This window comes from Argopecten irradians, chromosome 1 (genome assembly GCF_041381155.1).
Source record: "Argopecten irradians isolate NY chromosome 1, Ai_NY, whole genome shotgun sequence".
NCBI classification, from domain to species: Eukaryota; Metazoa; Mollusca; class Bivalvia; order Pectinida; family Pectinidae; genus Argopecten; species Argopecten irradians.
This window is the reverse complement of record NC_091134.1, coordinates 4,436,257-4,449,247: the sequence shown is the minus strand read 5'-3', so window position 1 is coordinate 4,449,247 and position 12,991 is coordinate 4,436,257. Positions and strand designations below refer to the sequence as shown.

Genomic DNA, 12,991 nt, shown 5'->3' with positions numbered 1-12,991 from the left:
ATATACCAGCCTCCCAAGCCACGCATCTCGCACTTCACAAACGCAAAACACCACATTCACGAGAGGCCGTTCTTCGATAAAAAAAATAAACCAGATCAAATCATCCCGTCATAGGACGCCAAATGCATTATAAAAACAGAGCCGAGTTTCATTAATACTTCTTAACGAAAGAAAACGCCTTTTACCATATATTCTGTATAGAAAAACATTACAGAAGTTTAGGAAAATTCTTTAACTTGAGATTGTTGTTCTTATTGTGGGTAATGTTTCCAGTGGAAAACTTTATGTTCACAAGTTCGAAAGAATTGAGAAATGTTACTGAACCTACTTCGCCTTTGTATGCAAATCCTTAACGTGATTAAAAAGTGTAAAAAAAAATAATCATTTTCATGATGTACCTGCTGTGAGCACGTTTTGATGTCTCGCTCGATCTTAAATAACATATTTTTCAGAGTCATGTCTTCAGTATCATATTGTACTCAGTACACACGTCCAAGTCATTCCCGATCTCAAAAATAACTCCACTATTGGTGTCTTATTAACAGTTGCTTTGATAAAGCTATATAGGTGCGAGTAACTGTGCTTTATACACTAACATTTCTATAGTTATTTCCCTTGTGTCGTCATTTGTAACAAAATCGTAGTACAATCTCTTTTCGAGTCTGCTCTGTAATAAAAGTATCTATTCTGTTTTCATATTTCGGTTAATGTTCTGTGATATCTGACCATGTAGACTACATGAGTATTCTTGATTTTTTTTTATCGATTTCCGATTTTGTTGCAATGTTTGAGCACTGTAACGTTAATATTGTATTGAGGTCAAAAGTCATGTACATGTGTATTTAGCATGTTTAACCGTTTGAAGGTTTTTGCTTAAAATCTCTAATTTTATTCCTTATTTTTCAGATTTATGCCCTGAATAAAGCCATGACAGAGTTAGAACAACAAAGATTTCAAGAATTTTGTGCGAAGAAGGGAATAGTTTTATGACATGTATACATTATTAGAAAATACTCAAAAGGCAAATTTCGACAAGTTCCTAGTCTTTGTCGTATAGAGTCTGTGATGGGAAAATGTATGGTTAAGAGTTGTGTGGGTCGTTATTGACTACACCTATCGCGTATCAAATATCTGTGTGTGGTGATATTGCTTGGAGAAGAGTGTGTAAGCTGATTGTAAACAAATCATTGTTTTTAACAATTTTTGTGGTCCTATATTTCATTTAAATACAGCTCAAATGTCCAGAATTGTTTTTCTATAGATGTGAAGATCTCGGAATCTGATTACTAATACTAGTTTTGATATAATCTAATGTTTCTTCCATTTTTTAAAAAAAAACATTTTGAACATTTTATTCCACAATGAATGTTTTGTGAATGTAAAAGACTACCTGCTTATATTGCATGTATATTCTACCTTTTATTTAATACAATCATGATAAATTAAAAGATTATGTTAATTCCTAGTTGTGCGTCAATGTCGAGATATGATGGACTCCGAATGTAGTCGAGCCACGGCTTCCAGTAGGATAGATTTATATGAAACTAGATAGCATTTATCATCTGCTGCTGATGTATTCTAGTCTGTAACATGGTTATCTTAGTAGGCTCATAGGTCCATTGTGTCATAGGACAGTTTACGCTGAGACATGGGCATTATTATGCTACTATACTTTGTGGATAATTATGGTACTATTCTCGGATGAACATCTAGGATTTGAAAGAAAATTACTACGAAAGTAAATTACATGTCGACGTGTAATCATAATTTCGAAAAAAAAAATGTCCCTCGTATGTTTCCATTGTTTGCTAGATCTTGTTTCTTATACGTGTACACGATTTTTTAAAAATGTTTACTAGAAAGTTTATGAATTTATCTTCTTTTAGAAATACGTCATGTATGGCCCTTAGTTTTAGGGGGCAAAAATGTGGGATTTTATATGTGAATTATATTTTAATTCTTATAAAAATAGCAAATGTTTTATTGAATTTATTTTTACATTTGTTTTAACTTTATGGGATAATATTAAAGTCCAAAAATGATCTGTGAATAAAACAAAGCGGAAATGCTTGTTCGTATTGTTATATATAATATCTCTTATGTGACACTCTAAATGGTTTCTATATTTCACTTTGCTATTGTATCTGTAATGTTTATGTAAGGAAAGTAATATGCTTCTATAAACGTACTTACTTGGATGTACCTTATGTACAGTTTTACATTTTTGTCAAGAAAATCAAAGGTTATCCAGTGATACAAAAAAAAATGATACGAGATCTTGTTGATCTTATGATGACAGGCAAACTTCCCCGGATACGTGTTTGTAATACATGTAGTAGTACACTTATATAGAGAGAGGAAACAAAATCATGCTTCCAACTTCTTTGAAAGTACTTTATCAAATTATAAAATGCAGAATAACAGAAATGTTGTATATGGATGTGGAAAATCCAATCATGTACGTCTATTTATTTGCTACTGGTCTTTTGATTCAATATACCTGTAATAATCACTTGCAGACAAAGTTGGTACTGAGAATCTCTAGACACGATTATATAATAGATATAGATTTTTGACTTACTAAATCATGAGTTGATTGACAATTTTTTTTTTAGATTTCTAGTTGGGCGTGAATAAAGGAACTTGAATTTCTTCTGAACCAGTATTCAAATATATTTTGCTATTATATATGTATTAGACTAAGAGAGAGAGCAGTGATAAGCGAGAATATAAATGCCGTTATCCAAAATGGGAAACGTTAGTTTAATAAATTTGATTTTGTAAACTAAATTTATACACATTTACCCTGAGTCAAAAGTAGGTAAAGTTCTAAATTGAACAGTGTCAATCGAGTTATTATGACTCGATTTACGCTAAGAAACAGGTAATATATAATATAAATTTGGCAACGAAACATATAACAAGTACCACGACATAAGTTACATTGTATTGAACACTACCATTACAATATTATTGTCAATACCACACACTAAGCAAAACAGTCGTCCCCGGATCCCTTATCAACGACGGATACCTTCGTTGAGCCCGAAAGGTCCACGTTTCGTTATTGTTAATTTTTCATCGCTTGCCGTGTATTCCCCCTCCCCCCTCCCTCCTCCACCCCCCCCCCCCGCGCCCAAAAATGTACAGTGTAATTATAAAAAATTTCTATCTTCTTTAGAAAGCAGTTATTTCCTCTGTTATTCAAATATGAACATAATGAACATGTATGTTTACTTATTTGTCATCAGGTAATCAGTTTTTGATTATTCTCCGTTTTCTGTATTGTGGTAAATACATCACATACATGTTGCCAAGCCTGTTTTTTATCAGATTTTTAAAAGTATTATCTATTATAAATTCAATTTTATTGAATTGATGTTCACGTCCCCAGTTCAAACATATTAGACTGTTTTATATCCCTTTACTACCATGGTTATAACATAACTTCCGATTTATGAAAGAAAGGATTGCAACAAACATTACCCAACAACAGACATTACCCACAAATCAAAACATTTACCATACAAACAAGACATTACCCCACAACAAACATTACCCACAACAAACATTACCACAACAAACATTACCACAAACATTACCCACAACAAACATTACCCACAACAAACATTACCCACAAACATTACCCACAACCAAACATTACCCACAACAAACATACCCACAACAAGCATTACCCACAACCAAACATTACCCATTACCCACAACCAAACATTACCCACAACAAACATTACCATTACCCACAACAAACATACCCACAACAAATACATTACCCACAAACATTACCCACATACAAATCATTACCACAAACAAACATAACAAAACATTACCACAACAAACATTACCCACAACAAACATTACCCACAAACAAACATTACCCATTACCCACAAAAAAACATTACCCAATCAAAACATTACCCATTACCCACAACAAACATTACCCCACAAACAAACATTACCCACAACAGTATATGAAGTAATGGAGTAATTTGATGTAATTACGATCCACACAGTGAAATTATACTAATAGATAGGGCGACTGTCTCCTAATATTTCTAGTTCAATCTAACATTAGGGAAGAATTACTTATTTTCTGATAACATTCTGTGATACAATGTATTTGAATTATTAAAAATAATAAAATATTATGCGAACATATTTTTAATGAATTGTATTGTTTTTATTTGCCGTTAATGCGAAGGTTTATCGTCCAATGGAATCAGAAAAAGTTTATCTCGTTCGCAGGAATCTTTTTATTTTATCCTGGTTTTTTTGTGGTTTATTTTTTCTTCTTCTTTTACATCTTTTCAAGAGTTTTCTTGTTATCATTCAATTGTTTTAAATCCGTTTTTTATTCCCCCCAAAAGATGAAATAAGACAGAGAGACTAATTAATGCTCATCACTCCCTCTCTGTTTATAAACGGTGTACACAAGTTGGCGATTAATGATAAAGTGTCCGGTGTATAATGAGTAATATGACCGCTCAATGATCTACGATAGAGAAAACTCTCATTAATTGAAATGCATTCAAGGTATTTTTTCAGATATGAATGCCGCCTTGTTATTAAAGCTGATTTTTTGTGCTCTTAGGAAAATCAACAAATTATATTAATTTGTATACAGAACTATATAAGTCGGTGTGTGAATGTTTATGGACAATGAACGCTGGCTTCTTTAAAGGCCACTACATTCCGAAACGTGCTTTTAATTTAGATAGAATATAGGGTAAAGTTAAAACTAGAGTCGATAATTTTGTAGAGTTGAGCAAGAAGTTATTAACTATACGTTTACTACACGACTGTATCATCACCTTTCAGCAACTGTTTTCATAGAATAAATAAAATGTTAAATATTCATAAAACGCGGGTCGTTTTATGTTTCCCGCCGTCGTCCTAAATGCCGTGCGGTAGTTGACTATCGCTGCGCCAGAAGGCAAAACAGCGAAATGAAACTCCCCCACTGTTATCGTACATTAGACAGGAAATCTTGCATATGTTTGGTTGTTTGTACCTCGTCTTAAGCCATTGACATATATTTTCTTTTGTTAGTAATGTTTTTAGAAACCTTTAAATTTTGTCCGGAAAGGTAGTGGGCCTTTAATATTTTTTGTCATTTGGACATCACTTGTCCATGGCCATCGTTCCCGATCTCCTTCTCGCTCTCTCTCTCTCTCTCTCTCTCTCTCTCTCTCTCTCTCTCTCTAACTTGCTTCTTTCCTCGTTTATATTTGTCCATAAAAAGAACAAACTGATGGTGCATTCGTTTAAAAACTTGCTGTTAAGTCCATAAAATAATGTTGCTTGATCAGATCTCCTGTTTCTTGTGGAACGGGAAAATATAAATTTGGATACAGAGTACACGACTGAAGAAATGATACCTATACTTTGATTTTAACGGGAAATTTGGGTTGTAATAGGAGAAATAACGGAATGCTTTAATAGTAGTATTGGGTTGTCAGTGATTCTGGGTTCTGTTGGATAGTGTACGGGTGTGCTATGAAGAGCTGTACTGTTTTGGCTGTATTGGGTTGTACTAGGTGATTTACGACTGTATTGAGGTTTGCTATGGAGTTTTGTCGATTTATTCGGTTTCGGATGGCTTTGCTTGCAGTTGAGATAATTGATAAGTTAATTAAGCTAAGAAATTATTCTTGAGTACTTTTGGTACTTTGGGTATATTTAGGTGCTTTTGGGTTGTTCTGATTTGTTTGTATAGTAGGCCAACTATAAAGTTGTAGTGGGTGGTTTTTGATAGCATTAGATTGGCTTTTGCTGTTTTGGGTTATGTTGGGTGAAATCAATTGTACTTAAAAGCCTATAAGTCTATATTTATCCAACTATGTTCCACATTCAAAGCACTTCTTACCTTGTGCTGTTTCGATTAAACATACACGTACGTATGTATTGAAATAGTGATCAGTGAGATTTTAGTAACCCGTCACATATATGAAGTTTTACCAGTTTATCATATTATTTGATGTAATGCTAGGAGTGGACTGGTTTGGTGGTATAAAGTTATGTGCGGTAGTATATGGGTTATGTTGGAGTTTTCGGGAAATTACAGATATTGTAATTCAATTTTGCTTGTTACAAGCATTTTCATTGGCTTAAAAATTTACTTTATCAGCCCATAAATGAAAAAATGACGTCGCCGTTTGTTAGGTTGCTGCTGGTTGGCTGAGATGACGGCGTAATGATTTCATAGGCAAAAGAGTCCAAAAAATAAATTTTGAATATTGAAGAGATTATCTTTAGTAAATTGAATTATAAGGATTAATTTGAATAGATTTTTTTAATGTTATGGAGATATAACACAAAAATCTTAGTGTACTCTCATTATAAACCGCTTCGCGGTTTATTTAGAGAACACTCAATTACATAAAAAATCTATTCAAGTTAATCCTTAAATGGATAAAAAGTCACGAGTTACACAAACTCTACCATATTGGAATTAATGATGCCATATAGCACAATAAATTGTCTTCTTTAAAAGATGTAGTGCTCAGTTAATTGTATTCACATATATGTGTGTACATTGTATGTGTGGGTTGGGCTACAAAAATGCGCCGGTTTTTTTCAAGAATTAATCCATAACAGAAAAAAAGAAGCTTTCAGTTGATGGTAGTTTGCATGTCAAAAGGAAAAATATCGTCCTTTTAAAATCCAGCAAAATGTTCATGATTGTGTTTTATCCCATTTAAATATATTTTTTCAATATTTTAGGGTTAAGAAATACAAGTAGGCCAACTCAATTTACACCAAGAATTACACTATAAAATGCTGTTTGTTAAATATTGGGAATTCATGGTAAAAAATATCGACATGGTCTTTTTACTGGAGTATTATTTGTAGATTTTAATTAGTGGACCATGTTGTTTTATTAGAAAAACTTCATTTACTTATTGATGTCACCAGATTTATCTTGGTTTAAATCGTACCTTTTAACAAAAAACAGCAAGAGACTCTGTCAGGAACCATGACGGACACCAGGAACATTACTCATCGCGTTCCTCAATGTTCAAATTTATAGGCCATATACTATTTTTAACTTTTATTAATGATTTGTCCTACACTACTGCTTTATGCTCTTTCGGCGGTGGGAACATTTTTAACTTTTATAAATAATTCAGTTACAAATTAATGTTTCATATACAGTAAAATCATCTCAATACAAAAAACCTAAAATTGCTGTAGGCCAACCAATTTTAAAACTATTCTATACTGTATTTTTTCCATATGAAATCGGTAGCGGCGGAAACTAATATATACATTAGGATTGGCAAAACTCTCCAATTTAAACGATCGGCAGATGTACCTCTGTATGTGCTTAGGTTTTTTTATTTAGATAAACTCTGAAAATAGTTGAATATAAAAGAATAAAACTTTGATATGTTGTAAAAGTTCAGTAATTTTCAGACGATTTGAGTACGATTTTGGGTAGAAAAAAATAATATTTTGACTTATTTATTCATAAAACAAAATGCACATTCCTGTTTTTGAATGCACTGATTTAGAAACTAGGAAAAATTGTTTGCTTTCAAAAATCATTATTAAATAACATCAACGGGAAAACTGATCACATCAACCCATGATGTACTGGATTTTTAAACTTTGATGTTGATTGCTAAAATGTCATGTTTAAAAAACACTACTTAAAAGTAGTTAGCTCAAAAACAAAATGCCTATAAAACCGAGAGGTTCCTTTGAAAAGACAAAAGAAGAGTTTTCAAATCTAGATCTCCTTATAGGTTTCTGGTAGCGGGTTTTTTAACTTGAATCTTCAATAAAGCGTTTTCCACATTTTAAAGGCACGTGATTCCAGGATAAGGAATGATATCCCTATAAAATTCAAAAAAAATGGTTTATTATGACCAGAGACCTGATATATTTTTTTCTATAGCCCAAAGCTAGCGAACATTTTAGATGAACGTTTTCTGATAATCCGGAATTTCTTCTTACATCTTGGTTCGTTTCGTAGAGTTACACCATTTCCGGTTGGAAAATGAAGGTCGATTTCACATTTACTCATGTTGTGTTCCATGTTTTGCACAGAATTTTGGTTTGTAACTAAGGTCTTTGTTTAAAATTATTTTGTCATCTGAATTGACAAAATAGCTTTCATACGTTATAGCAGAATTACGGGTGAGTGCGGACGTGGACCATAAATCAACTTAAAACTTAACAAACCCAACACACGCGTGAAATGTTTACACCACTGTTCTATATTCGCTGGCTGAAGATTAGTTACGTACGACCCCCAATTTCATGGTGGTAGGGCATTATATTACTATTCGATATGAGTTAAAACATATAAAGTGACCTGTCAATTCATGCGCACCTGTCGTCAATCTCAATGGTATTTAGGACATGAGAAGGAGGTGTTATAGCCCGGGTCTGGAGCTATGATAAGGTACACGCTTCGAAAGTAGCAGCTGTACCACCAAGTCCCGCCACCCCTATCGGCTGATACACAATGTTCAATGACTATGGTTTCACTCAGTCAGAAACTGCACCCTAAATATGGCAGTGTACAACCAGAAAGTACTTTGTGGAATCTATGCAGCTGCTGACGGGATTTTTCGTGGTAAAGTATATACGGACTACATCTGGTATGTCTGCTAGTTTTTGTTTTGTTATGTTACAATTAGGTATAACCTTATAACAAAAGTAGTTGGACTGTCACAGTTAATGCCCTAACACATACTGGCTGCTGCATTTAAAATTTGCAAACTCAAGTGTTAAAGTTATATAAACACACAAACCGAAAGAGAAGGTCTTCTTGGACAAAGTGATGTAAATTGATTTATATGGTATTTATACTGCTATAACACTGATCTTGCAGATGTAAACTCAGGGTTCGCAATGATGCTGTCCTCACGTTATTTCTTTTTAGCACAGAAAATTAAAAACTTTTTGTGAAAGTTCATTTCAATTATTTTTTTTTTTTTTTTTTTTTTTACATAAATGTAGGGAATAGAGATGTACCCATTTATGCCGGCCGGCAGTGGCAGAGAGTGGTTTATCTTGACATATTTAACCACATGTCCCACCCTCTGGATCAAGAGTTTGAATCTCTTAATGAAGCCAGTTTAATTGCCAGGTACTGGCCAATTGGTTGGTAGGTTTTCCTCCTGGTTCTCTGTTTTTCCTCCAGCAAATATTGAAAAAACTGGCCACATTCTTAAATGGACTATGGTTATTATTCAGTAATGACAAAATACAACAAGTGATAGGATATTAAACCAATCAAACCATTTACACTGAAAACATGGTAAGATATCTAAAACTGTAGAGGCATATGGTATGTAACCCGCAATCAGTGCATGTCATACACAAATAGCTTTATTGGGCATAAATTTTCATTTTATTCAAAGTAATTTATTCTTTTAATTAACTAAAAATTGTATATAGAATTAGATACCATTTGTTATTGAAGAGAACTTGATGCAAACTAATCCAATTGAGGCACACATAAGACATTGCAGAGATTCAAGATGTTATTAATATACATATTTTTACAATGAATGAGATTTTTTCATTTTTGTATGTTAGCTATATACAAATAAAGCTATTTTTTATGGTACAGTATAAATTAACTACTTAGATTTACAAGTTGCAGTTTTCAGTATCGAATGCTAAAGCTAATCGAATTCAAATGAATTTGATATATTGTTACTTGTTATCAATACAGGTAATACAGTCGTTAATATCTCATTTGTTATTATGGTGCAAGGAATGAGATTTCAACACTTGTAATTAATTCACCACAGTAATTATTTCTAAAGTAAATTTGAACAAGCAAAAAACTGTTTCATTAACATGAAGCCAATTTTACTGATCTGACATCCATAATAAACATTCAAGAACATTTAAAATCTTCGATGGTCAGATTCATGTTGAAAATACAGATCATAGTGTAGTAAGAAAAATTTAGCATTATATGGACTTATTGAAATGGTCAGAAATCAATAAATTGGAGACTTAGATGTGACGAATCGGTGATGTCATTCATACTGCTGATTTACTTAAGTTACATGGATATATATATATTAAAAGGAACTGGTCATGGATGACGTTACAATGAGATTTACTATGACAACAACAGGAAATGATCCAAAGGGAAAGGATTTCTGTAAAAACTGCTAATTTTACTGTATCAATTTAGTTCCTCAAAGTCTGATGACAAATTGAACACACTTCCTGATCATTATCAGATACAGTTGTCATGTTTGTAATTAGCAAATACATTACATTATATGTATTGTATTTGCAAATTACAAAGCATGAACAACTGTACTCTTATTTTGTACAATCAATCATGAGAAATACACCGGGATTTTTTTTTTTCAAGCTTTAAATTTATGAATGAGTGAAAAGTTTGATCTGATTTGATTGTACAAAATATAGAGTACAGTTGTCATGTTTGTAATTTGCAAATACAATACATATATGTATTGTATTTGCAAATTACAAACATGACACCTGTATCTGATAATGATAAGGAAGTGCTGTTCATTTGTCCATCAGACTTTGAGGAACTGAGATTTGATACAGTAAAATTAGCAGTTGTATTACAAGGAAACCCTGTTCCCTTTGATCCATTTCCTGTTGTGGTCATAGTAAATCTCATTGTAACAGTCATCCATTGACCAGTTCCTTTAATAGTATATATATCCATGTACTTAAGTAATCAGCATGTATGAATGACAGTCACCGGATCTGTCACATCTAAGTCTCCCATTCATTGATTTCTGACCAGTTTCAATAAGTCCATAAATGCTTGTATTTTTTCTACTACACTAATGATCTGTACTTCAACATGATTCTGAACATCGAAGATTTTAAAAGTTCTTTAAGTTTAATATGATGTCAGATCAGTAAATTGGTTCATGTTAATGAACTGTTTTTTGCTTGTTCAAATTTACTTTTAAATAATTACTGTGGTAATTAATGCAATGTGAAATCCCATTCTTGTAACAATTAACCAATGATATTAACGATGTTTACCTGTATTGATAACAAGTAACATATATATCAATACATTTGAATTGATTAGCTTATCATTCATACTGAAAACTGCAACTTTAAATGTAAGTAAATTTATATGTACCATAAAAAATAGCTTATTATATATACTACAAACAAAAAAATGAAAAAATCTCATTCATTGTAAAAATAATATATAAAAACATCTTGAATCTCTGCAATGTCTTATGTGTGCCTCAATTGGATAGTTGCATCAAGTCTCTTCAATAACAAATGTTTCAAATCTATAACAATTTTTAGTAATTAAAAGAAAAAATTACTTTGAATAAAATGAATGTTTAGCCAATAAGGCTATTTGTGTATGACATGCACTGATTGCGTGGTTAAATTACCATATTGCCCTACAGTTTTAGATATCTACCATGTTTTCAGTTAAATGGTTTGATTGGTTTAATATCCTATCACTTGTTGTATTTTGTCAGTTACTGAATAATAACCAGAGTCATTTAAGAATGTGCCAGGTTTTTTCAATATTGCTGGAGGAAAAACAGAGAACCAGGAGGAAAACCACCAACCAGTGGCCAGTACCTGGCAATTAAACTGCTCCATTAAGAGATTCAAACTCTTGATCCAGAGGTGGGACATGTGGTTATATATGTCAAGATAACCACTCTGCCACTGCGGCCGCCTAAATGGGGTACATCTCTATTCCCTAATTTATGTATAATTGAAATGAACTTTCACAAAAAGTTTTATTTTCTGTGCTTAAAAAGAATACGTGGGACAGCATCATTGCAAACCCTGAGTTTACATCTGCAAGATCAGTGTTTGCAGTATATATACCATATAAATCAATTTACATGACTTTGTCAAAGACTTCTCTTTCGGTTTGTGTGTTTATATAACTTTAACACTTGAGTTTGCAAATTTTAAATGCAGCAGCAGTTGTGTTAGGGCATTAACTGTGACATTCAACTACTTTTGTTATAGGTACTATTGTAACAAATCAATACAATAACTAAACATACAGAATGTAGTCGGATATACTTACCAACGAAAAATCCCGTCAACACTGCATAAATACACAAAGTACGTCTCTGGTTGTACTTGCCATATTTAGGGTGCAGTTCTGACTGAGTGAAACCATTGTCATTGAACATTGTGTACAGCCGATAGGGGTGGCGGGACTTGGTGGTACTGCTGCTGCTTTCGAAGGTGTACTTATCATACTCCATACCGGGCTATAACACCTTCTTTTCATGTCTAAATACCATTGAGATTGACGACAGGTGCGCATGATTGACAGGTCACTTTGTATGTTCACTCATATCGATAGTAATTTATGCCCTACCACCATGAATGGCGTACGTGACTATCTCAGCCGGCGATATCGAACAGTGTGTACACATGTACGGCGTTGTTTGGTTGTTAAGTTTTAGTTGATTATGCCACGTCCGCACTCACCCGTATTTCTGCATTACGTATGACAGCTAATTTGTCATTCAGATGCAAAATATTTTAAACAAAGTCCTTAGTTACACCAAAATTCTGCAAAACATGGAAAGCACATGTGTACATGTGAATCGACCTTCATTTTCCAACCGGAAATGGTGTAACTCTACGAAATGAACCAAATTTAAGAAGAAATCCGGATTATCAGAAAAGTCATCTAAATGTAGATGGCTTTGGGCTATATATCAGTCTCTGGTCATATAAACATTTTTTTGAATTTTTAGGGATACATTCCTTATCCTGGAATAACGGCCTTTAAAATGTGAAACGCTTATTGAAGATTCAAGTTTTAACCCGCTACCAGAAACCTTATAGGAGATTGAAAACTCTTTCTTTGTCTTTCAAAGGAACCTCCGGTTTATAGGCATTTTGTTTTGGCTAACTACTTTTAAGTGTGTTTTTTTAAACATGACATTTTTGCATCAACACAAAGTTTAAAAATCAGTACATCATGGTTTGATGTGATCAGTTTTCC

The 12,991-nt window shown here is 32.9% G+C and overlaps 1 protein-coding gene across 1 annotated transcript in view; it reads right to left on the bottom strand.

Annotated features, from left to right (window-relative positions):
* Positions 1-12,595, bottom strand: part of LOC138315668 (2-phosphoxylose phosphatase 1-like) — a 35,231-nt gene extending 22,636 nt beyond the window's left edge. The window contains exon 1 of the mRNA XM_069256866.1: positions 12,056-12,595. Within this exon, the coding sequence (XP_069112967.1) occupies positions 12,056-12,239 (184 nt within the window). The 5' untranslated portion in view covers positions 12,240-12,595. The remainder of the gene's footprint in view (positions 1-12,055) is intronic.
* Between the last annotated feature and the right edge of the window lie 396 nt (positions 12,596-12,991).